This window comes from Aotus nancymaae, unplaced genomic scaffold (assembly GCF_030222135.1).
Source record: "Aotus nancymaae isolate 86718 unplaced genomic scaffold, 86718_ANA_hifiasm-v0.15.2.pri h1tg000006l, whole genome shotgun sequence".
Lineage (NCBI taxonomy): Eukaryota > Metazoa > Chordata > Mammalia > Primates > Aotidae > Aotus > Aotus nancymaae.
Window position 1 is genome coordinate 15,419,775 of NW_026988417.1, and position 26,666 is coordinate 15,446,440.

The 26,666-nt window shown below is 36.8% G+C and overlaps 1 protein-coding gene across 1 annotated transcript in view; it reads right to left on the reverse strand.

Annotated features, from left to right (window-relative positions):
- Positions 1-703: 703 nt before the first annotated feature.
- TAPT1 (transmembrane anterior posterior transformation 1) overlaps positions 704-26,666 on the reverse strand; it is a 74,667-nt gene continuing 48,704 nt past the window's right edge. Inside the window, exons 6-14 of the mRNA XM_021668212.2 lie at positions 26,095-26,192; positions 25,849-25,918; positions 18,246-18,326; positions 14,797-14,906; positions 13,336-13,395; positions 12,872-12,940; positions 9,530-9,606; positions 5,725-5,885; positions 704-2,958 (exon numbers count right to left, since the gene is read on the reverse strand). Of these exons, the coding sequence (XP_021523887.2) occupies positions 2,729-2,958; positions 5,725-5,885; positions 9,530-9,606; positions 12,872-12,940; positions 13,336-13,395; positions 14,797-14,906; positions 18,246-18,326; positions 25,849-25,918; positions 26,095-26,192 (956 nt within the window). The 3' untranslated portion in view covers positions 704-2,728. The remainder of the gene's footprint in view (positions 2,959-5,724; positions 5,886-9,529; positions 9,607-12,871; positions 12,941-13,335; positions 13,396-14,796; positions 14,907-18,245; positions 18,327-25,848; positions 25,919-26,094; positions 26,193-26,666) is intronic.

The window sequence follows — 26,666 nt, forward strand, 5'->3', positions numbered from 1 at the left end:
CACCATGTTGGTCAGGCTGGTCTGGGACTCCTGCCCTCACGTGATCCACCCGTCTTGGCCTCCCAAAGTGTTGGGATTACAAAGGTGTGAGCCACCTTGCCCAGCCTAACAAATCTTTGTTGATAAAATATAGTTAAAATGGAAACATATAACAATGTAGAGATACTAAATTATTTTGTGAATTTATCTCCTCCTCTGGTGAGTTACTAGGAGTGGCAGGATATATTTTGATGACCTAATCATAGCAACTTCCTTTTACTTTATGTATAATAAATATAAAGTCTAAATACTGGCCAAAGTCCACAAGAAAATCTGGACAAGTGCATCAATGACACTTGGTCTTTACACTTATTCTAAAGGAAAACCTAAGAAGGGTCTGGCCTATGCTGTGCCTTAACAGATTTTTTTAAAAACCAAAACACTGTCTTGAACTTGACTCCCAGAGGTGAAAAATATTTTGTGTGACATTCAAAACACTTGTAAAATGCAAATACCATCATTTGCTGAGAAATATTAAACGGTCTATAATCAAGGCCCGACCTATTTTTTCCAAAGACAAAATTAAACATTTTGCCACTATTAAGACCAAAACAATAATTCAAATTAGGATAGTGCTATCACTTATGAATTACAAATAAATTCCTACTATAGAGTAGGAAATCCACTCTACCGAATAGTAAGTATTAAAATAAATTCAGTGACCTTTTTAAAAAAGATTACAAAATTGAATTTATTGAGTTTCACACAAGATGCACTTATAAAATTAGTATTGAATGCCATTATAACAGAAGAAATGAACATAATCCAGAATTCCCAACAGCATCTGCAAAGGAATGGAAATCTTCCGAAAATGACAGCACAGTAACAGAATTCAAGCAGAATTGAAGATCTGTCCAAACCATATTCCTGCTCTGAAATTAGGGCTGTGTTTAGCAAAGCTTTCCCCAAACTATTCCATTCACTGTGGTGCTGTTCCTTTTGTTGGTAAAGGGAGATGGAAAAAACAGTAATTCTAAAATGGGGTTCCACTAAAACACACACAAAGCAATTAAAAGCTTTTTTCATTTTTAACATAAAATACTTCCTGGTTTCACAAAGGCACGTCCATACAATTTCAACTTTAATTTTCAGATTTCTTTAGTTAATGCAAAACATCAAAATTCACTTACTTTTTTTGTATTTCAAATGAACAAGTCAGAACAATAAAGCTTGCTTTATATTTCATCCAAGAAACAGATAAATCACCTAAAATTTGCCTTCTGTATATACATGCCTGAAACATTTGCATGAGAGCTAAACTTCAAAATCAAAACATCAAAGGAAATAACAGTTAACAGTACCATCTTCTGGACAGTTCTGAAATCAGAAGTTGTAGAAGTTTTACAGAAATGCAAACAGGATTCTCAAGATAAAATGGGATGGGAAATAACGTGACCTATGATATAGGCCACAAACTAGTAATTAAGTGGAAACAGAATCTTGATCTCAAACAAAACCTAAAAGCACCTTTTGGTTGCTGTCCCAACAACCATACACAGATGTCTCCCCACACTGACAGCCACCTATACGCCTCAAATATCCCATTTACCTTCACACAAAATCCTCTCCAGACCGGGGCCTGCTCCACCTCCCAGCACAGACCCGCCCTGACAGTCACATCCCCACAGACACCCTCCCACAGAACACACACCCTGCCCCAGCACAGGCACACCCGCTGTTGACTGTCAACCCAAACAGAAGGACTGATGCATTTGACAAGCCCAAACAAGATGATGCTGCCTAATACACTTGGAGCATTTACTTTACAGTTGACAGTTTTGAATTTTGTACATTGACAATTTTTCAGCCTGTTCAACATCAAATCCTTTTAGCTGTAATAATTTATGAAGCAATTAGTTTTAAAGCGAAACCAGTTAAGTATACCTTAAAGTTAACACTGCTCTGCTTCCTTGGTATAAAAAGTGCCCTTCTGTAAGGAAATTTGTATTTTATCCACTGCAATTAAATGACATACAATTCATATTTTGCTTTAAAGGATAAACTGAAAAATTATGAAGGATTTGTCCCAGTAATGCATAGCCTTCATTAATTATTTTAAAATAAATGAACTGGTTTAATGTTTGTTTGTTTTTTATCCTACAAAGCGCTACTATTCACCATGTCTTATTTAAGGTAGCCTTTTATTCTGATTAATTAAGATACATCTTTAAGGATTATTCTGGTGGTAAGAACATTTATCTTGACTTATGTTTAATATTTTTTTAATGCTTTGGCAGATGAAGTAAAGTTTGAAAACTGTTTGTGAAAATAGTATCAGACTGGAAAGGTAACGTCATGGTAAAAGCCTCATGGTTTTCCAGGTATTTCCCTATACTGAAGAGGCCTTGAGGCAAATTCAACATTCTGGAAGCCCAGATTGACAAAGCAAAACAGATTTTGATGTTGCCTTGGTTAGGTCCCGGAAGTGACACTGCTGCCTGGCCAAGCAGGAGGAAGTTTTATAATCCATCAAGTTTCCCAGAGAGTCAAGGCCAGAGGTTGCTCCTGTCCTGTGATCTGACCCTCAGCCAGATCACATTACTGGAAGAAAGATACTAAGATTTGCTTGCCAATAATAATTTAAGTTTTTAAATAAATATTTAAGTGCCATGTTTAGCATCTGTCCATCCTGGCAACACAGCACTTGCTGCCCCAGGACCCAGCTTCTTCAGCACATGGAGCCACAGATTCAGTCAATTCGGTTTCCGCAAATTGTGAACCTGTCTATCTCTAACAAATCTTTCTTTGAGGATCTGTGTTTTAATTCAGAATTGTCCTGCGTTATGTCCTTCTCGTCACCATCTGGAGTTGTCAAAAACTGATCTGAATTGCTTGTAACAAGTAATGGTATGACATTTTCCTTTTGATGAACAGGCTGGTTGGTGACAGAAGCAGACAGGTTTTCTTCCGTGGAAAGGCCTGTGATAAAATAGATCCATTAGAGAAAATATTTTCCCCAATTCATAATAAATACAAACTTACCAATATAGTGGTACTGAAAAGAGTGCCATCTATGCTTTTAGATAAAGCAAATGATAACCAAATAGCATGTTGTATAAGCAGCCATCTTTTATAATAAAACTTAGAGGCTAATCATCCGTTCAGTTTTATGGAAGGATATATTACATTGCTTGTATCACACAAACAATGCCATCACCCAACTGTGGAAAGATCACAACTCCCACATTACAGCTCCTCTCTATATAATCAACACCTAACATGACTGTTGCCAGTCCTGAAAAATTAACATTTGCTCCTATTGAGAACATCCGGGAGTGGGCCAAGAAGGTTCTACTACATTCCACTTGTTACCTGTAGTCACTTCAGCTACAGTTGGATTAGCATCATTATCTCTGGGAATTCCAAACCAGAGGTAAAAACAAACAGATAAACAAAACCCCCAATGTTTATTTTAGGCCACAGGGATCCTGAAGCCTGGCTTTGGGGACAGCTGGGCTGGGGCCTGGAGTAACTCATCTGAATCATACATTCGATCCTTGTAAGAACAGCTTCTTTGAGGCAAAAAAAGACATACCATCAGCTGTTCACATTTAAAATGTGTAATCTGATGAATTCCGACATGTGCATACACCTGGTCACACCACTGCCATGATGGAGGTAATGACACATCCAGCTCTCCTGCAGTAATCTCTCTCTCCTGTCTCCAACCCCAGGACTGCCATCTTTTGTCTCTTTTACGTGACAAATCTGATGCAGCCTTGAGAGACAGCCCCTTCCCTCTCTTCAGCTTGACTTCAACACCCTCCTGAATGATTTCTAGTCTGTGTTCTCCTGACCTCCAAGACATTCTGTACAAACACTCAGACCCTCGTCCTGAATGCACTTCTCATAACATGACCCCTGAGTCAATGGCCTGGCCCTGCAGTACGTGCTTAAGACTTTTATCCCCATTAGACTGGATCCTCCTTGAAAGCAAGTCTGACGCTTACTAACCTCTTCTTATATTTTTTGTAGAGACGGGACTCACTAGGTTGCCCAGGCTGGTTTCAAACTCCAGGGCTCAAGCACTGCTTCTGCTTCAGCCTCCCAAAGTGCTGAGATTATTAAAGGTGGGTGCCACCGTGAGTGGCCTAATTTCTTAACTAACAGAACCCGTACAGGACCCATTGTGAATTACCTAGTTGGTTGAAAAAAATGCAATCCTTATTACTAATAGTCCTTCTATGTTCCCATAATGAAAATAATTACTTTCCAGTGATTATATGCATTTTTTTTTTACTTTATTTTTGCTTCCTATTAAGTACACACGATGAGCACAGTCCCCCTTTCATGTAGGACTCCGGTCCAGCCCAACTCTCTTCTCCTCCCTCTTTCTGAAGCACACTCCACACCTGCAATATTGAGCTGCTAGTTCTCCAGATGCTTTTCCAGGCCTCCATGATATAACTCGTGCTGGCCCTTCTGGACTGTCTTTGCCACCAGCCTTCCTTGGGCCAGTTTCATCCTTCAAGCTTTAGTTTAGAAGAGCCCTCTCCTGTCCCTCCAAACCCTCTACTCACCTATGTGGACCCCTATAGTTACGTAAAACCTTGAAGGGCATCCTTTACTTATCTTTCTATCTTTAGCATCTCCTCTATTACCTGGCACACAGTTGTTCCACACATTTAAAAATAAGCCATTTAAACTAAAAGTCATAAGAACAAATACCTTTGTGAACAGGGAACTGTCATCTAACAATAAAAATTAATCAGTGTCCCAGGTCTTCCTCTAAATCTTTCAACCCAGAAAACTTGGAATCATCCTGAACTCCCCTCTTCTCACACTGCATAACTTCCTCATCAACAAATAGTTCATGCAAACCTACCAGGTCTATTCAGAACCTGGCCAGGTCTCCCTGCTCACACCACCTACCTTGCTCCTGGCCAGGCAGCTGCCTCTCTGGCCCCTGCCTCTGGGCCCACCCCTCTGGAGTTTATTTTCCACAAAGATTAATAATAATCTTTTTAAAATGTCAGCTGCACTATGCCACTGCTCCGCTCAAAGCCCTGCAACAGTCCCCTTCCCACCTGGAGTCAAAGTCAAGGTCCTCATAACAGCCTGCAGCCCTCCATGGCCCCCAAGATCCCTATTCCAGTTCTTTTCCCTGGGACTGAGCCACTGCAGCCACCTGGCTTTTACTGTCTTTTGATGCACCAAGCACCTTCCTGCCTTGGTGCCTTCGCTGGGTGTGCTGGGCCTCTGCCTGAGAAGTGCTCCCGAGAGGCTGGTTTCGCTGTTCTCAGGCTCCAGGACTCTGAGCAGTGCCATCTCCTCACATTTGGGGGAGCACCCAACTCACTGTTGTACTTCCCTTTCCCAGTCCTGCTTTTGTTTTCTCTGCAGTACCCCCTGCCACCTGACGTAGTGCATATTGACTTCTCTCTACCCTTCTTCCCGACAATCTAAAACAAGCTCCATGGGAGCAGAGAATTGCCTTTCCACCTTACTGCTGTATCCACTGGAGCCGGCACGTCACAGGTGCTTAACAGTGAACAGCGAATGAGTAAACGGAAAAACCCAGAGCACTGGGCCAGGTATATATGGGATGGGATCTAAAACACAACCATTAAAAGACCTGAAAACCTATGCAAAGTGAAACCAATCTTTAAAGCGTTGTTTAACATTGACCAAAGATTTAACTCTTTGAAAATGATTCAGGGAAGTGAAGAAAGAGACCAAACCTACCTTGAGAGTGTTTACATTTGCTTTGTGATTTACTGGACGGCTTGCCTGGAGTGCTGTTTGGGGGAGGATTTGACAGCTTCTCTTCCATTTTGGCTTCCTTCACATACTGGCACGATTTCCCCAACAGCACAATGCTATTAAGTACTTTTAGGGATATCAACCTAAAAACAGAAACAAAGCAAACCACATCCACTGGAGTTCATCTAAATCCTTGTGAATGCCATAGACTAACACAGCAAAGGAGAAGGCGGGGGACGTGGGACGGGGAAAGATCAGGGGTTAGAGGACCTTATGCCAATCTTGAGTTTTCTGAGGCTTCTCTGCCACAAAGAAAAACTTTGGAATTCCTTAGTTCTTTTATAAGAAATTATATCACTTAGAAGTTTTTCCTGGTATTAAATATTTTAACATTTATCCTTTTATTACACAACAAATACATTTAGCACATGCAGATGAACAAGAAAGAAAATAAGAAAATGACATGATTCCACACGCTTATGATAATCACTGTGACATTTAGTATGTTATCTTTCAGTCGCTTTCTCTGAGTACACCTCTATTTCTACTTTCTTGCTGTATAGAAACAGGGTCTATTTTTTTTTCTTTTTTTTTTACTTTTTTTTTCTCAGAGAGCCAAAACAGGGTTTATTTTACAAGGCAGTAGGCACATAGAGTCAGGAGGCAGAGCATGGACCCTGGAGTGAAGTGTGTCCGTGTGGGTCCTGAGTCTGCTGCTTAGAACCTGTGTGCACCTAGGCAAGTTACTTAACCAGCTAATATGGAAAGGAAAGCAGTGAGGCAAGATGCTTAGAGCAGTGCTTGGCACATAGAAATGGCAAACAATTTTGTTACTATTGCTGTTATTTTATATAACAATGTATCATGAATATTTTTTCTGTATCAGTTAATGTTTCTTAGTGACACTGTTTTAAATGGTCTTATAACATTTCACTGTATGGGTTATGAAATAACAAAGCCCCAAACGACTCCTATTTCTGGATATTTAGATTATTTTCAATATTTTGCTTCTACTAAAAAGTTTCTGATTAAGAAAACACATTAAATCTCTATTTCCTTAGGATAAATTCCTAGATACTTGTAAGTACAGAAACTTCTGGGTCAAAGAATATGAATATTTTAAGGGATTAAATATAAATCTGGAAAAAAATTATGGGAAGAAAAAGTCTCACGTTAACCTCAATGCTAGTTTTATAGCCAGTGAATAAGTTGTTTTTTTTGTTTTGTTTCGTTTTGTTTTCAAGAGACAGAGTCTTGCACTGTCACCTAGCTGCAGTGCAGAGGCATGATCATGACCCACGGCAGCCTTGAATTCCTGGGCTTAAGTAATGTCCCACCTAAGCCTCCTGCACAGCTGGGATCACAGGCTTATGCTACCATGCCTAGCTAATTTTCCTTTTTGTAGAGATGGGGTCTTGCTATGTTGTCCAGGCTGGTCTCAAACTCTTTGGCTCAAACACCTACTCCAGCCTCCCAAAGAGCTGTGGCTACAGGCATGAGCCACCATGCCATCTTCTGCTTAGCCCCTCTTGTGCTCTCCCCTCCCCAGGCCCTCTTCCTCCATGGCTGCTCATGGACTACTGCAGCTGCCTGAAACCTGCTGTTCCTCCATCAGGACTGTGTCCTTGTGCCCTTCTGCTGAGCCTATGCTCTTCCTAGGCAGCTGCACAGCTCCCTTCCTTTCTGAAACACCAGCTCACCAGAGAGGCCTAACCTGCCCACCCTCTCTAAGACAGCTGTGTCTGCCTCTGGCGTTCATCTCCTCACACTGTTATGCTTTTCTTCCTAATAATTCCTACCAACTGTCAATTTAGAGTAACTTTTCTAGTTGTTGTCTGGGATTTCCGTGACATCAAGGCAGGACACTTGTCTGGCTTCTTTTTGGACAAGGCCCAGACCAGCCCAGGCCCTGATGCTGAATAGTCGCTCCCTGAGGAGCACTGGACAGAGCAGTAATGGCAGAGGCTGGCAAGTCCTCCCACCTTAGCTGGCAAGAGTGAGTGTGGAGGGAAAGAGAAGCAGCTCGGTGTGTGGAAAAAGCTCAGCATTTTATATCAGGAGGCTCAACTGAATTCTATTTTTTTTTTTTTTTAACTGAAGACAGATTCCTTGGTGGAGTTAACTGATAAAGGCATGGGAAAGGTGGTTTTGAGAAAGCTTCTGAAGGGGAAGAGGATAATTTAGCAATCACTCTGAGATGAGTGTTAGAGTAGATGATTGAAGCAGAAAGGTGAATGAGCAGATCTGTCTGGCTGTGCTATCCAAGTGGAGAAGTGAAGCAACATGGGGAGGGAGGTGACTCTGGAGGCTGGGGGGACAGGTCCCCTGAATTCTAAGTAACTCAGATTAAAGCATATCCCCTTTGGTGAACTATGCACAGGCAACTGTAACTAAACAAAGGTTTTCACATATAGCATATACATGCTTCACTTCCTGATTATTATGTAAAAACTACTAGAGTAATTAGACTGCCAAACAACTATTCTCATTGCGATTACTACAATACCCCTTGGTAAACACAGCACAATGTTAAGAACTTTGAGGGGCAATGTGACAATCTGTATTAGAAAAGGAAGGTCTTAATGTTTTTTAATGTTAAAAATCGGAAAGAGTTACCTTAATATAGTAAACCATTTATGTACTCATTCAAACAAAAAATAGGCAATGCTGTGCAGAGTGATCAGAACCTTATCCTGCTGTGTGTAACACTGAAATTGGCTGCATGACCTACACACAGCTTTGCAGGTAAAGGGCCTGAGCCAGGCACTGCAGGAGCTGGGAAGCAGGCTCATGAGTCAGGATACTTGGTGGAGAGGTGGGAATTGCAGACAGTAAGTGACTATTTCCATGCTACTTCAACAGAAGCTTCCTGAGCATGTGCCTGGTAGTATGCTAAGCCCTGGGCAGAAAACAACGTGGTGGAAAACATGCTAAGAAAAACCACAGAACTGGAACACCATGGGTGTCTCTGGAAACCAGACCTTGTCCTAGGGGAACACTAAGCAAATCCACTGCTCAAGTTGTGACTGCTATGCTTACCCTCCACCCTTTTTCATCTGGAGGTATTCAAGTCCAACCCCTCTCAAGCCACCCTTCCCTGAGTGAAGTTCCTGACACATCCCACCTAAGTGAGGGTGGAACACGTTTCCTGTTTCATTTTTCAATAAGTTAATTGAAAGCCAGATCTGGTTACTTTATCATCATTTCACTTCTTGAGAAAAGTAACAAAGGCAAAATCATCATTTTATATTGTTATTTTCTTCATACCATTTATTTTAATTCAGTTGTTAATTTACTGTTTGTCTCCCTCAACCAGAATGTAAGCTCATGAGACCAACAAACCTGCAGATGGATTCGGCTGGCCACACACAGAAAACCTACACTTGTACATTACCTTTGGGTTTACATGATGCAGGCTTACAGTGTGCTGAACAATTCAATGTGGCAAATATATTAGAGGGTTAAAGATGTTTCTAAATATGAAACATGTCTGCAATGGCACATTTTTATTCATCTAAGAAAACGTAAGTGAAACCTAAGTCTCAAGCAAAAAGGGCTTTAAGATTTTGCTAAAAATTAAAATAAACTTTAAAGTACTATTAATACTACTACCAAATAGCAGTGTAGTTAATCTAACTGAGTCATAAATACACTTGGAGGTATAGCTGTTGAAAGGAAGCTCCTGGCATAGATTTGGAGTAGTATGATTGGAATGCTATTAACTTCCATTATATCTTGCATTTATGCTTTACAGTATAACCAAAAACATATTTAAGAATAATCTTACCCAAAATAGAAGAGTATGACACAGGCATAAGACAGGATTCCTTGCACTTTAATTGAGCTTGTTACAACTCTGATGAGCTAGCCAGAAATAAACCAAAACAACAAAAACACACAAACAGAACACACAACCACAGAGTTATTAGTTAATACTTAAAGATTTCTCCATGCTGACTTTAACATTTTAGGCATACATCTCTGGCCTCTGTCTAAAAATCCAAAAAGGCAGATTTGATGATTTGTATCAAAGTCTGTCTGCCTGTGAAACCTTCTGTGGTACATCTGGGTTTGTTCAGGCAAATCTGGGATGCCTGTGGCTAAGGCAACAGTTTGACTTGTTGACTCTAGGAGGTCGGCCCTATATCAAGGTCATGAATGACACATGTACTTACACCTTATAGATATGTAAATCAGCTGATTTTTATATTATTCTTTAAAGTACCAATGATTTCATCTTGCTACATGCGTTTACACCAGAGCCAGAATCATTTGGTGGGCATTTCCTTATTCCTGTTTCTTCCCCCGCCCCCACCCCATCCTTTCTTCCTTGATTCTTTTAAGAATCCCCAGTAATTCACAGGGAACACAGAGAAAATGGAACCTTAAAAGTTTTGTATTTAGAAAAACGAAACACTATTAAAAAGTTAGACGTTGAAACATTTTTCTCTTATGGATAGTTACAGTTAAATATCCATTTTCTTTCTTCTTTCACAGAAATAAAGGAATAACAGCATTATCCTTAGAAGTCTGCTGAGTAACTCTCATGGAATCAGTTAAGGAAAAATTTCCACACATTACAAGTGCAGCTGTCCCCATATGTTAAAAGAGAAATAGAGAATTAGGGAGAAGTGGCCTTATCCAGTAATGTCAAGTTATCAAATGTCTATTAAGGTATCTTAAATAAACATCATAGTAAATTTTAAAATGCTTTACAATTGGGAGGAGGTGGGGCAATGGATTGTCATATGTTCAATAAACTCTCATTATGAGAAAAATGAGAATGAAAGCCCTCAACTGTGTCAGTCTCTAAAAGGGAAATGTCTACTGTATAGGCATTTGTGACTGAAGTTAACATGACTCTAGGATTTTGTTCATTAATATGAAAGGCAAACCAATGATCACATTTAAGCCTTAAATAGCTTCACTTCTATCTATCACAACAGGTAACTTTTACCCAAAGTCTAATTTCCATGAGACTTTAATGCACAATTTCTCTTCCTTTTTTTGGATATAAAATCATTTTAGGAATGTAACACTTAGAAGAAAAAATTGCCATCCTTGTGCCTTGATTAAAGAATTAACTTGTCACAGAGGCCTCGGTGTATTTGTCAAGGCTCCTGGATGCCTGCCAAAGCTCTGTGAACAAAGTGCTGTGGAAGGAACAAACTATATAACCCCTCTTTCAGCACACCTGGGGTGTTCCAAAAGTGTTTTGTCAATCATTAATCATTCATAAATCTTTTGGTATAACAGCCAGAAAAACTCATTTAAAGAATAAAAGAATGAAGAAAAATTTTTAAATACTAAATCATAAAAGTTCATACTAAGTATAAATTTTCTGACAGGTTACTAGATAAATAAGTCAATTATTATTTGGCAAAGCAGGATCATATTTAAATCCAACCACTTAACCAATCTTTGAAAAAAAAATCAGCCAATCTAGGTTTATCCTTACACTTGTATGTTTCTAGTTGTAATAAACAAATGCAGAAATATTTAATATTTTATTTTATCAATCTCTTAAGCCTTTAAGAAATAATTTTATTATTTAGAAGCCTCCATTTTTCCAAAATTCTAGGAGTTCCTTTTCCCAAGCAAAAGAAAGCTGTATTATTATATAATAAGCAAGCTATTAACACATAATTAAAAATGTTTAGGGATGTAGTTATCTGGAAAGTCATATTGAAATTCAAATAGCATTAAGCCTATTAATCATCTGTCATCTAAAAAAAGTCAAGGAAGCTGGTCTAAAATATAGCTGGTATGACCTTCATTTTCTTTACACATTTCCCAGTTGAGTTGCATGAGACTGCAGCTATAGAAGAAAAGTAGATATTCTTTGGCAAAAAAGCCAGTTGCATTTGTTTTTCCTTTTCATTATGTTTTTGTTGTTGTTGTTGTTGTTTTGAGAAGGAGTCTTGCTCTTTTTGCCTAGGCTGCAGTACAGTGGCGTGATCTCAGCTCACTGCAACCTCCGTCTCCCAGGTTCAAGTGATTCTCCTACCACAGCCTCCCATGTAGCTGGGATTACAGGTGCCCACCACCACGCCCAGCTAATTTTTGTATTTTTAGTAGAGATGGGGTTTCACCATGTTAGCCAGGCTGGTTCTTGAACTCCTGACCTCAGGTGATCTGTCCGCCTCAGGTGATCTGTCTGCCTCAGCCTTCAAGTGCTGGAATTACAGGCATGAGTCACCCCGCCCAGCTGGTTGTATTTGTTTTGATGTTAGAATAGGTAGTCAAGAAGGAACATAATCAAATACAAGTGCAGCCAGCAATTTTTTTTTGGTCTCAGCTTCCTGAGGAGCTAGGACTACAGGTCCAGACACCATACCAGGCTAAACAAATCCTCTTAATTAACATTATTATAGTCTAGTGTGGCTAGAAACTATTTGCAAGCCTGTTTTGAGCAATTCATTAAAATATTCAAAGTTGATGACTTGTTGAGGGTTGATTTAGTAAGTTTCAGTAGTATTTTTTTTTAAAATACGTATTTCTTGAGTATAAAAGTAGAGATTCTCCTTGCAAAAAGTTTGGACAATTTTTAAAAAGTATTAATTACAATTGATAGAGAATATGTCTTCATTTGGGCATATCATAATTTATTTAACCTATTTCTTTTTTTTCCTAAATTTGTATTACAAATGTCACTGAAATGCATACCCTTGGCCATAAATCATTGAGTGTCTTTTATAACTATCTTCTTAGGGTAATTCCTAGAAATGAAATGACTAAAAGCATGATGCTCTCACATTGCCCTGTAGAAATACTGGATTAATCTATACTTCCCCAATATGTGTTAGAGTGGCCACGTTAATGCCCATGCTCAGATATTTCCATTAAAAAATATTTTTACTAAATGAATAATCAATAAAGAGTATTCTCATTGTTAGAAAGCCATTTACATAAAAGCAGCTTAGCATCACTTATCTATTGGATGGCTCAACCAACAGATATTTGGATATATAAGATACTGCTATAATTTAAAAAAAAATTTTCTTCCAAGTTATTTACCCTTAATTTTTCTATCAAGTCCTTTTGAAACAATCTTATTAATAATCCATTTATGAATATTCTATAATAATGGCTACTTCATTACAACAACTATTAAAAAGTATGCACTTACTAAAACAGCTAGTGGGAGAGGAATAAAGCCCATCCTCCGTGCTACAGAGTCGCTGTAATCAGTATATGCCTGAACAGAGAAACAAGGAAAAGATTCAGATTTATGGGATTTAAATAGCACTTTAAAAGTACTACTCACTTATTACCAGCAAATGTTCTAAACAGGTGGGGCTATGGAGCAAGAACAGGACCTGGGACCTATAAAATGATGTAGAAATCTAAATGTTCACAAGTCTTAAATAAAAAGTTGAATAACTTAAAATGTGGCAAAAATCATACACTAGGTAATGTTAAGTTTTTTTAATTATTTCTTAATTTGTAAATGTTTAGTGTGGAGAACAGAGATAAGTAGGAAGTCTATGTAGCTTTCATTTAGCCAATATTTCATGCTAAATTAAACATTATTCAGTTAATTACAGACTATGCCTTTGTTAATTTCAGACTATGCCCTTGATAAATGCTCACATTTTTCTGTCGGCTGCTAACAAGGTCAAAAGCAAGACTGGCTCTATATTCACTGTAGACCTAAAGACAAATAAGAATGAAATATTAAGTAACATAGTACAAATATATCATGTGGAAAGACTTTAGACTTTATAAATAAAAACATTTAATAATTAACCAGGAACAAGTGCTAATAACCAAACAGTCATCTGGGCATAATTTCTCTATTTGTTTTCCTACAGTAAAGGTAGAACATAGCCTCAATTCCTCTGAACTGTTAACCTTCATAGATCTTTTAAAGGTTTCTTTTTAAAGAGGAATAAATACCCAATTATTGTGATCCTGAGAGTTTAGAATTTGGAAAAGAGTGATTAGTTTAAGTAGTGTAATGTCTATAAAATAATTTTGAAATTTTAAATTAGTTTAAAATATTATTACTGTTTATCTAACTGTAATAAAGCCTTCTTAGACAAATGAATGCCAAAAAAGTATAAAGCTAAGTTAGGGAACACAGTAAATATGAAGGCACTTGTGACTTGTCATTTCTGCTAAAAATTGCACAAATGTTTGAATCAAGCCTATTAATTTTGACTTCAGATGCTAAATAAATGATCCTATGAAAAGAGAGTCATTCTGCATTGAGAAAGTTGAGAAAGTAAATGGTGAAATTACTTTATCAGTGTTTTACATAAAAGTGCAAAACTGCATTTAAGTGTATTAAAACATTCAAAAACTCATAATCAAATCATAGCTGTTGCAACTGTATTTTATTTTAAATAATTGCCTTTTGAAATAAAACAAATATTAGAGTGAGACTGTCATAAGTACCACCCAGTACAATCTAGAAAACTGCCAAACTACTATTTATTTTGGGACTAAGGTAGGAATGAGGAATACATTAGGAAACTTTCTTACATTTTACATGCAAGAAAACTATAACCACATATCTATTTCTAGAAATTCTCCAGAATACCTGGTTAGAGCATAAAAATTTCTCAAAGTTTCAGCAAACACTTTCCCCAGAAAAATGTAAGGCTCTTGTCTCTTAAAACTTAGCACGAACCTATTTATAATCATGGAAAAATATCGATTTAAAAAAAAATTTTTTTAAACCTAGTCAGAAAACAAACAAACAAACAAACCTAGCCAGAGAGAAAAGTTTTGATGGTCTAAGTTTTAAAATAGAAACAATGTGATTTTAAAGTCTTTACACAGATTATGACAGTGTTAACTGATAAGAATAATTTTGAGTTAGTGGCACTGTGACCTCAGCTATAGGCTGGTATATACTTCTACCCCAAGATATGGAATTAGCATTGCCTAATATAAAAGTGAATACTTTCAGTAGTGTAATAATTTTTAGAAACTTAAAATTACAATTCTGACTTTAAAGTATTAACAAATCCCTATTATTCTACAACTTTTTAAAATTAAGCAGCAGAAGTAAACTTTAAACATTGAAGTACATGTCAAAATACATACATCTGCAGTAATGTCATTGAATTTGGTGATAAAGGCATGTTTTACAATATCCACGGCAATTTCTGATGCAATTACCATACAGACATCTGGAAACAACACCCAGAGATGATCTACAAATAGAAAACAGAAAAACAATAAAATATTTTCAGTAAATGTAGTATTTTCAGTAAATGATGAACTAGCATTCAATTATAACCTTTATCAAAAGAGCTATACTGTATCAAGTTAAAGGATACTTAATTCAACAAATATTTATGCAGGCCTGGCATTCAATTATAACCTTTAACAAAAGAGCTATACTGTATCAAGTTAAAGGATACTTCATTCAACAAGTATTTATTCAGGCCCAGCGTGGTGGCTCACGCCTGTAATTCCAGCATTTTGGATCACCTGAGGTCAGGAGTTTGAGACCAGCCTGGCCAACATGGCAAAACTCCGTCTCTAGTGAAAATACAAAAATTAGCTGGGCACAGTGGTGTGCACCTGTAGTCCCAGCTACTCAGGAGGCTGAGGTAGGAGAACTGCTTGAACCCAGGAGGTGGAGGTTGCAGTGAGCCATGATCGTGCCACTGCACTCCAGCCTGGGTGACAGAGTGAGACTCCATCTCAAACAACAACAAACTCAAATATTTATTCAGTACTTTCTATGTGCCAAGCACTGCTTTACATGTAGGTTCTGGTGGTTTAGCAGAGCCTCTGCCTTCATGAAGCCTATGTGCTGACATGCTGATGGGATGACTAGATTAAGCAGGTTCCTTAGAAAATTCTTTAATTCCATAGATGCCTCAATGTGACAGAAAATAGCTAGCAAAGATGTGCTGTAGTCAACTGAGCAATCTCCTTCTTTGATCAATACAAATTAAAGATATTAATCAATCCTTTGTTTTGCTGTCATACAGATGTTAACCTGTTAAATTTGCTTACAATTATGACATTTATTAAAATGTCTATTCAAATAAGACCTAGGGTTAGATAGATAAGCAGAGTAACTGTAGTTTACAATAATCTACCGTGTATTTCAAAATAGGTAGAAGAGTTTGACTGGTTCTAACAAAAAGAAAAGACAAATATTTAAGGTGCTGGATATCCCAAGTACACTGATTTGATCTTCACAAATTATATGAATGCATTAAATTATCACTTGCACACCCAAACTATGCACATCTATTATACATTAATAAAAAAATTTTTTTAAAATGCCAATTCAGTACCAGGTACCTGATAAAACAGACTCACAGACAATCTCCTAAGAACTTGGAAAAGAATGTAAGAATGGGAAACAGCAAGAAAAAATAGGGAGAAATGCTGACAAGGACCCACAGCAACACAAGACCCAGGTAGCCAGAGGGTGGGATGGAGACCACATAGCTGGGCTATCCTGGCTGACAGTACGGGCAGCTTCTGTGAGTCTAGCATTGCATTAGGTTTTGGAAATCAAGGGACTTCTTTCACCAATAAGCTCTGCTACTAACTGCTATATGACTTCGGGCAAGTTTTTTTTTGAATCTACATCACTGGCAAAGGGCAAGTTTCTTAATTAGCTAAATTCCAGCTTCCTCAACTACAAGGTAAAGGATAGTAAGTGCCTACACTTAATTATTATGAAAACTAAATGAGATATACTGGTGCACAACTATGTGCCTGGCATACAAAATGGTCTAGTACTGTTTATGTTCCTAATGACCCTGAGAACTTAGAGCAAGCTTCCATAAATGGCATTTTGTTTTTTTTAAAGAAATTTTAATAAACCTAAAAAAAGGGGTGAAAATGGTGAATTCATCGTTAAAAGCTAGTGCTCCTTTTATCATACTATCTGCCATAGTACTAATAAAGGAGACAAGATAATGCATTAGAAGTCACAGTATAAATGAAAATATGACTTCAAATATCCAGCTGTCCAGGAGGCATAAAGACTATTTGTTCTTTGGTTTAACAACTCTGCTTTGGGAATTGCTGATCCTACGTGCACTCCACTGGAACCAGTGACACGTACCCACTCTGCCCTTCATGGACACCGTTAAGGTGACTTAGTTATAAAGAAATATAGCACGATGAACTAAAGAAATACAGTACACAAAGAATCTAGCTGTGTGTGTGGAGGAAGAGGCTTTTCTACAAGCCAGGGAGCCTTTGGATTAGAACTCAAGCTGCTGTCAGATCTTACGGTTTCTCTATGAAAATAACTTTTGAAAATGTATCTCCAAGAGCACATGCCTCATTTTGTATGTTTCTGATTTTTCACAGGTAGTTAAAAATTACCAGTGAATTAAAATAAATTAATAAGAAATAAAAAAATGCTTGTAACATACATAATATTGGGAGTAAATGAAATGCAAACATGGTCTCATCCCTTAAGAATGAAATTCCAACAAAAACATTAGACAAATAAAAACTCTATAAATTACTTGAGATACCTGAGAAACTGATCATTTCCCCCCAGCTCACTTCAGCATTATAATTATCCATTTCCCCTATTAGCCTGGAAGTCCTACAAATGTCTTATTTGTTTTTTTTTTTTCCACATTTGTCACAGTGCCTGCCCTTGTGCCTAGAAACTAGCATGTGCTCAGTGAATGTCTGCTAACTGAATGGATGATGAAAATTCATGGAATCTTGACAATTTCCTGTCAGCCTGACTTTAGAGATGCACCTAAGTAGCAAAATCTCCACTTTGTTTTATGTTTAATTTATCCCTATTTAAAATGCTAATTGATGGGTAAAAGATAAACATTAGGGAAGAGCAAAGGTTCTTCTGGTCAATCCCTAAGATGAAAATAATCTTTTTGGATTTAGGTAACTAAAGCACACTAAGGTTAAAAACAGAGAGGCTCAGAGCTGCCAGGCATGGCAGAGCATACTCGCCTATTGAGTATACAGCAACAGAGCCAATGTGAGTTTAAGGGAAACGACAGCATCCCACCACACCACAGAAAACATAATCTATTCTACTGAACAGTACAGTCATATGTCGCTCAGCAACAGGATACATTCTGAGAAATGCGTTGTTAGGGAATTCTGTCATTGTGTGAACATCGTAGAAGGTACTTACACAAACCTAGATGGTATAACTACATACCCAGACTATATGCTATAAACTATTGCTCCCAGGCTACAAACCTGTACAGCATGTTACGTACTGAACACTGTAGGCAACGGTAACACAATGGTAAGTGTATCTAAACATGTCTTAACACAGAAAAGGACACTAGGAGATTAGGTGACAGGAATTTTTCAGGTCCATTAGAATTATATGGGACCAACGTTGTGTATGTGGTCTGTTGTTGACTGAAAGGTCACTATGTGGCAGATGATTGTTTCTCCAATACCCAATCAGTAAAACAGCCAAAGTCTTTTGAAGTTTTCTGCAATATTCATTTTATTCTAGGTAAAAGAATGATTTTGGCTTAGAAGTAAAATTACAAGACACTGTTTTGTTAGGAGTGAATTACCTGGATTCCAAGAAAACTGTTCCATGTTTCTTAGACACACTATCAGTAAAAGCACATAATTTGTGAATCGTTCCTTAATATCTAAAAGAAAAAAAAATCAACATGTAAGTACTATAGTGTATATAAACAACATAATAAAGTACATATATAAAACAATTCTTTTAGCCAGAACATGATGAAATTATTAGATGTATAAATTTCTATAAAATAAATATACAACTTTATATATATATGTGTATATATATAGGTGGGTGCTACCTTGGTAAGCCATTGACTTCTTTTGCCAACATAATTCTAGTATGGAAATTCCAGTTTTCTATAAACTTCAAAAAATATTCAAACCATCAAACTGCTCAGACTGGGTCATTAGATTCCTCCAATGGTCTTTGGAGACATATGACAACTGTTTCCATTTTACAGAAGAAAAAAGGAAGCAAAGAGTAAAATACAAGACTTTGGGTAAAAAACTCCCTGTATAAAATCCCACACTATTTCCAATCTGATAAATAGTAAGTACACAATTACTAAACTGATGAGTCCTTTAGCTGAGAGAATCCTGCTACTACAATAGCATTTCTCAGGGTGTATGTAGAACTTGAGGGAAAATAACCCCAAATTGGGCTTCACAGTATTTCCCATAAACTAATAACTATGTGCTGAGATTAGGTGGAATGAATTTAATAACAGCAAATCACTGAATTCCTGCTAAAGGCTAGTGTACATATTTCACTTTTTAAGCTGTTAACTTTCTCACAGTCTAAGATACTGTGTAATTAAGAAAGGGGACACAATAAATCTGTCTGCAGAAAGAGTGGCATACCCATGTATGTGTGTCTATGTAATGGGGGGGGCTGTGACTAGAAACAATCACTCATATAACAACCCATCTCAAAAGCTTTTTTACACTCTGCTGTCATTTCCCTATTTTCCCACTATCTCAGTAATAGCTTCAAGCCTAACCCATATCATTCAGCCATGGTGCACTTCCCATTAAGTGCTCTGAATTTCAATTTCATCCTGATGTACTTCACGGGACCCTCTTTGCTTCTCTTTTTCTACTTTCACCTTTCTCCATTATTCTCTAGCAATGTGATATTAACTTTTATTCCACAGCAAAACCTCCTTTTCTATAAGTGAGTTGGCCTTTATTCTCTGTACTTTCCCTACATCTTCAAGCTCTTCCAGTCAGCTGCTGATACCTTCTTTCCCAGGGTAGCTCAGCTCCTTATTACTGATGGGTTTGAGCTGTGTCTTCACACCCTCAAAGCCCAGTGGGCACTACTTGCTTCTTACTTGCAAAGCTGAAGCACCATTCATTATACAGTACTGTGTTTTGGAGCATGAGCTCAGGGCACAGTGAGTCTGAAGGTGCCAAGCACTGAAATGCCTCCTTAGGAGGCTGGGCACATCTGGAGCAAGTCCATGTGAAGTATTCAGGTGCATCTGTTTTGACTCGTTCTAGATCACATGTTTAATTTATTCTGTGACTTCAAAAGAGGATACAGGTTAAAGGAAATAAGAAAAGTCTGCCCTAGAATAAGTTCCATTAAAGTCCGACACAAGATATATTATTTGTTACTATAGTTAACTGTGGATCTTAATTCATGGGGTATAAATTTGCCAGTAATTGGAATTCTGTAGAATTATTCACAAAGCTATACCTGTATGTGTGCTAAGTCCTTTCTCATTTCCATAAATGAATTTAACAAAGAAATGTATTTATTTTTTGATGCTTCCCAAACATGAATATATAATATAGACTTGCTTCATTACAGAATTATCTGAAAATAAATGGCCTTGAGAAATTTAAAACACTATTTGAAATGAACCAAAGTAACTTTTTTTGTAAACTCTAATATAACAAAGCAAAACCAATGTAGAATTTAAATTGATTATATTTGATTTTTGGACACATGGCAGCTCCAAGTACAGGGAAAATCTGAAATCATTTCATTTCTAAGGATACTGATGAAAGGGGAAAAACTTATCTTATTAAAGGTATATTTATGGCTAAATATACTTATTTTATTTATTATTATTTTGAGACAAGAGTCTTGATCTGTGTTCCCCAGGTTGGAGTGCAGTGGTGCAATCTCGGCTCACTGAAACCTCTACCTCCCGGTTCAAGCGAGTCTCCTGCCTCAGCCTCTGGAGTAGCTGGGATTACAGGGATGCACCACCATGCCGGCTAGTTTTTGTATTTTTAGTAAAGACAGGATTTCACCATGTTGGCCAGGCTGGTCTCTGTGAGAGTGCAGTCAGGGTGGTGGCAAAAAAAAAAAAAAAAAAAAAAAAAAAAAATTAGAGATAGCTTTAAGCAATAATCACAAACCTTCTTGGAAGGCCGAGAGGTTTTTGCATAGTTTCAGTAGAAGTTTCGGCTGAAGACAGCCTAAATCTCCTTTACATTTAGTTCATAAGAAAAGCAAATAGCTAGGATATGTGGGGGAGTTTATCTGAATAACTTGTTTACTAACATGGTCGTAAAATTAACCCTTGAGCTGGATGGCCCTCTTGCGGGTAGGTCAACCAGGGAGATTATCCTATAATGGTGTTTGCTTTGGGCTTGGAACCTGGCCTTTAATCTTTTCCCACAAGTGTGCTGACTTAGAGCCTCTGCTATCAAATCTATCCTGAATAAATGTGGAGAGAGCAAAGTAGTGTCGTGTAGCTGCGATCTCTCTCTGTGAGTGGCTCACGGACCCCTAGCCCATTTGTTCACTGGAAATTTGTGTCTGAGTGCATTTATTCATCTGTTGTGCAGCTGGGGTCTGTGGGAAAGACCCTGGCAGCCTCGAACTCCTGATCTCAGGTGATCCGCTTGCCTTGGCCTCCCAAAGTGCTGGGATTACAGGTGTGAGAGACTAAACCTGGCCCAAAACAGATCTTAGAAAAGCGGACTATTTCAAAATATGATAGAGATTAATAGAAATTGATAAACATGGTAAATAAATACAATTTTATAAGATGAAAGATGTGAAGGATGGTAAGCTTAAAGATTAAAAAGTGATACCATAAAAATAACTATATCTTTATTTGATAAGATAAAGATATAAAACTATATCTAACTATAAAAATGAGGCTGTTATGTGAAGATGTTTTAAAAGGTTTTATTCTTACACTTTCACAACTTTTACATTTAAATATTTTATATAGACATTATAAAATCAAGATTTGACTTTTAAAATTTGAGCTAAAAAATACCCAAATTTTAAGCTTCTCCAAAATAAGATATAAAAAGAAAAGTCTGATACTGATAATCTAACATATATTAAATAATGCAATCAGCAACATATTTATACCATATCTCATCTTGAGAATAGTCAGGGTTCTGATTAAAATTGAACTCTTACATTGATAAAAAAATTAAAATTTCTAAGAAAATCGCAACGTTTTCTCCTAACCCTTTATTAAGAAGCTTAAAAATACTGGTATTAATGCTTTTAAAATGTTTCTGATATTCAGACTATTAAGCTTTTTCCTTGCTATATTACCATTAAAAGGGATATACTTTAACATATTTGCAGTCACATTTTAAATATAAAATGAGTGACTATTTCCAACAAACATCCACATTTATTGCAGGTATGCTGGCTTCTAAGAGTGTTAAGCGAGCAAGAAGCTTACTTCAGATAATTCAACTCCTGCAGGACCTTTCTAAATGCACAGTTCACATTACCAATGGGTAAAAAACTACCTAAAATTCTTCATCTCAAGAATGCAAACCAGAAAGGCTGAGGTTCGACACTCAGCTGGTGCTTATGTTAAAACGAAGTGAAGAAAAAGGGCAAGTTGTTAAGTCTGGTTTTATTAACTACATTACTTTTCACATTGCCTCAGGCAATTCCTCTAAAGAAAATATACAGTGAGCTACCACTGAAAGGGGTAAAATTACTCTCAGATTTCTCCATGAAGTCTTTCATATTAAACCAGCATGAAGGACTGAACCTTACACTACATATCTGGAACTCACCTTCTGATGGAGAAAAAATTCCTAGGAAAATTTATAAGAAAAAAATAGCCAATATGAGTATCCCTGCTGACTGGCTCTCATTAAGTAGCTACCACTAAAGCATATGAAGGAGGCAACATATTGTTATCAAGAGTAAAAAGCAGCTCTTGGTGACACCTGATCTTTCCCTTTTAATAGCTGAATGTTACATGCAATGTTAGCAAGATTGCCTAATTTTTTTTTTTTCTTACTTGGGAAGGGTTTTAAAATCTACCTTAGGGTAAAGCTAATTTCTTATAATACTCTTAAAGGATACAATGCAGACCACCTTGCATTGTAACATGAGTTATTTTACTTACAGCAAAAAGTAATACTTTTTTTTGGTGCTAAGTACTAACCATTTTAAGCCAAAATAAAGTCCTGAATTTCCTGTGAACTGATATACATACTTGATCATATCATTTTTTTTTTTTTTTGCAGTGTTTTCTAAAAATTCAACAATTGAATCCCTAATCTTTCTAAGCTAAGAGGTTGGAATTCTGGAGGACCCATTTATAGAAATGAAAAGGGGTATTAATTACGTTAACATGCTGGCCATGAGGTTAAAAACCATTTACAATTTCCTCCTCATAATTTTGAGGCTTTTATACACAAGAATCAAAAACTCTTAAAACTTAAGATCTGCATGTCTAGTTTAAGGCTCTATAAAGAGTACTTACCCCAAGGAGGCTACTAATATGAATTAATTTTAAAAAAAACATGGTTTCTACAACAAATGAAATTGTTACAGTTGAATCAATTTACTCTATGGTTAACTACTGAAGCAAAGTATTCTATAATTTAGTCCCTTCCCTCCTTCCTCTTTCATTTCAACTTCAGGACACTTGGCAGTCTGCACTTGAAAGGTGAGAAACATTAATAAGCAGCAAGAATATGAACTGCCCTCAGAGCTTTGAGATTTGAGATTCAGGTCCAGCATGGCCTCATAGAATCATCTAGGCTTGATGTTCAAGTTTTCCATTTGTCCACTTGTTCTTTTTGTTCCTTGCTAGTTTTCAAATCTCCTATAATTTGTTTGCTTTAATATATTCATATGCCATTATTTTCCTTGTCTAATATACAGGTAAAATTTACATACAGTGAAATGCACAGATCTTAAGTACACAATGCGATGAGTTCTGATCAATGTATAATTTGTGACACCAAGCCCTTAATTAAAATATAGAAGTTCCATCAACCAGAGAGCTCCTTTGATTCCCCCTAGTAAATCCACAGCCCCAATAAGCAACCTCTCTTATTTCTGTCATTATCAACAAATTTTGCCTGATCATAAATCTCAAGTAAATGAAATCATACATTATGTACATTTTTGTTTTTGGTTTTTCTGCTAAACATAATGCTTTTGAGATCTGCATAGCTGAATATATTAGGAATTGATTCTTTTATCTTTAATTGCTGAGTGGTATTCTATGGTATGGATATCCAATTTGCTTATTTTCCTAATGATAGGTATTTGGGTTATTTCCAGTTTTTGGCTAGTATGAACAAAGCTGCCATAATAATTCTTGCACAAGTTCTACTGAGAAAATATGTTTTCAGAGCTGAAATACAGGACAGGTGAACAGTTAACTGTATAAGAAGTGGCCAAAAACTGTTCCAGAGCAGTTGTAATACTTTACACACACACCATCGATGCATGAGAGTGCCAGTTATTCCATATCTTCACTAACTTGTGGCACTATCAGGCTACATGAGAGGTCATTCTGGAGGGTGTGCAGTGCTATCTCATTATGGCTTTACTTTGTATTTCTCCAATGACATTTTCCCTAATAATGGTGAACAGCTTTTCATGAGCTTATTGGACATTTATAGATTTTTCTTTTGTGAAATGTCTGCTCAAGTCTTTTCCCCATTTTAAAACTGGATTGTCCTTTCATTATTGATTGGTAGAATTTGTTATATATTTAGAAAAAAAAAATCCCTTGTCAGATATACGCACCTCAAATCTTTTCTCTTAGTTGTGTGGCTTGCCTTTTCACTTTTTAAATTCTATGAGCATACATTTTGATTTTGAGGAAGTCCAGTTTCTCTCTTTTGTTTTATAGTTAGTACTTTTTGGGTGGTCTCTAAAAACGTTTGCCTAGACCGAGACTGTGAATAAATTATCTTGTATTTTGTTCTAGCAGCTTTATAATTTTAGCATTTATTTTTAGGGCTAGGAAACACTATGAATTAATTTTCTCGGGCAGCAGAGGACCCAAAGTTCATTTTTTTAAATCTTTACTCAACTGTTCCAGCGTTACTTGTTGAAAAACTCTTCTCACTAAATTTTAATTTGTTTTAGAAAATATCTTTGTTTATTGAAATGTTATTTTTGTAAGCATGTAATATTTTTATTAAAACTTCTCAGTTTTAATTTTGAATATGGTGAATAACGAGAGACATAATCCATATAAATAAACTCCTTTGAGATCATCACTACTTTCTTTTTTTTTTTTAGACGGAATTTTGCTCTTGTCACTGGCTGGAGTGACAAGAGTGAAATTCTTATCGCTATGGTGCAATCTCGACTCACTGCAACCTCTGCCTCCCAGGTTCAAGCAATTCTCCTGCCTGTCTCCTGAGTAGCTGGGATTACAGGCGTCCACCACCATACTTGGCTAATTTTGGTATTTTTAGTATAGAATAGATTTTACCATGTTGGCCAGGCTGGTCTCGAATTCCTGACTCAGGTGATTCACTCGCCTCGGCCTCCCAAAGTGCTGAGATTACAAGTGTGAGCCACCACACCCAGCTGATCATCATACTTTTTAAAGCGTGCAAAAGGGTCCCAAGACCAAAAAGTCTGACAAGTGCTGCTTTGGATGAGCTATGTGTGCTCTTATCTATGACCAGCCTGCATACCTCCCCTGTGACATACCTCGCTTTCCTCAAGGACATCACCAAGCCAGGTTCCTTTATGGGTCCTCTCTATCCTACATCTGTCTAAATTCATGCTAAAACACCATCATTTTTTCATGACTAGTGCAACTGTCACCATGGCAGAAGAGACAGATAACATCTTCATATTCTTGTAAAAACACTTTTGACTTGGAGCACTCCCTGGCAGAGTCTCTGGGACTGTTCTTGAGGGCTCCATGATCCACCACACTTCGCTGCTCTGGCTTTCAAAATTATATAAGACAGCGACTCTAGGCACAAATTTTATGCCTTCAAACTTTGTAGGATTAGAATGAAGGCAGTAAACTTAGCCAAAAAAGCTAAGGACCTACAGACAATCTTAGATTTACAGTCATAATTCTCCTAGAAGCTATGTGATTGTGGGGAAGTCAAATTATTTCCTCGTGTTTCAGTTTTCGTATCTATAAAATGAATAACACCACCCATTTCAGGGAAATTTCTAGATTATTAAGAAGCTTCTCGAAGTATGGTATAATGCTACATGAATGTTTCTAATTTTTTATCTCAAACATCTTGTGATTACAGTAACCAAAGATGATAGTAAAACCTAGTAAAGATGTTGATAGCATAAGAGATGGTAAAATTTAAGTTGAAGAAAGAGTGGCCCAGAGAAAATGTGCCATTAGGATTTTGGAATGAACTGCAAAATAATACTGCACAGGACTGCAAATAGAATCTAAGTGTACATACCGCTATTTGACATTTGAAAGAGATTGTTCTTTTCAAACTTCTTGAAAACACTTCCTTTAATTTCAACAAACTGAAACAGTAAACAGAAATACCATATTTATCACTATAACAGTTTAAAAATTGGACTTGTTACCTATAAAACTTCCAGGAGAATAACATATAGAACAAAGAATTTTATTCCACCCAGAGTATTGCAGCTGAAATGCCCGTATAACTTCAAAAATATAAAATAAATCTCATACTTACATTATTAGACATCATGATAGTAAGCAAAGATTTGTTGTGTGAGTTAAAAGCTACATTAAGAGTTGTTGCTTGAACCATTATAAGAATTGCATGCAAAACTAATAGAAGGTCAAGGAAAAACTTAAATTTGCCTGCATATTATTACTGATAAACTATAACATTCTGAAAGTTAATAACAGAGAAAGAAAATGATGTTTTCTAAATAATCTTACCTAAGTATTTTATTTTCTTAATAATTTCCCTATTATCTATAGTTGATATAAATTTGACAGGATATGTGCAATCCACATGAAACAAACCAAAGCAGAAAGTATCTCTATGCATTCATTTATTTAGACCATGAATCCTTTGGAACAGGGTTGTTTTGTTCTTTCTGTATCTCTGGCACTTGGCACAGTGCTCAGGAAATAGGCCCTCAAAAAGTTTGTTAAGTAAATGGAATAAATTATGGTAAATACTGAAAAAAAATACTTAGAAATACACATTCTGAATTAAGATAATATGCATTCTAAAAAAGAAAGCACAAAATAAAAGTCTGGAAGTGATTTTCTTCCCTATTTCTTTGGAAAATG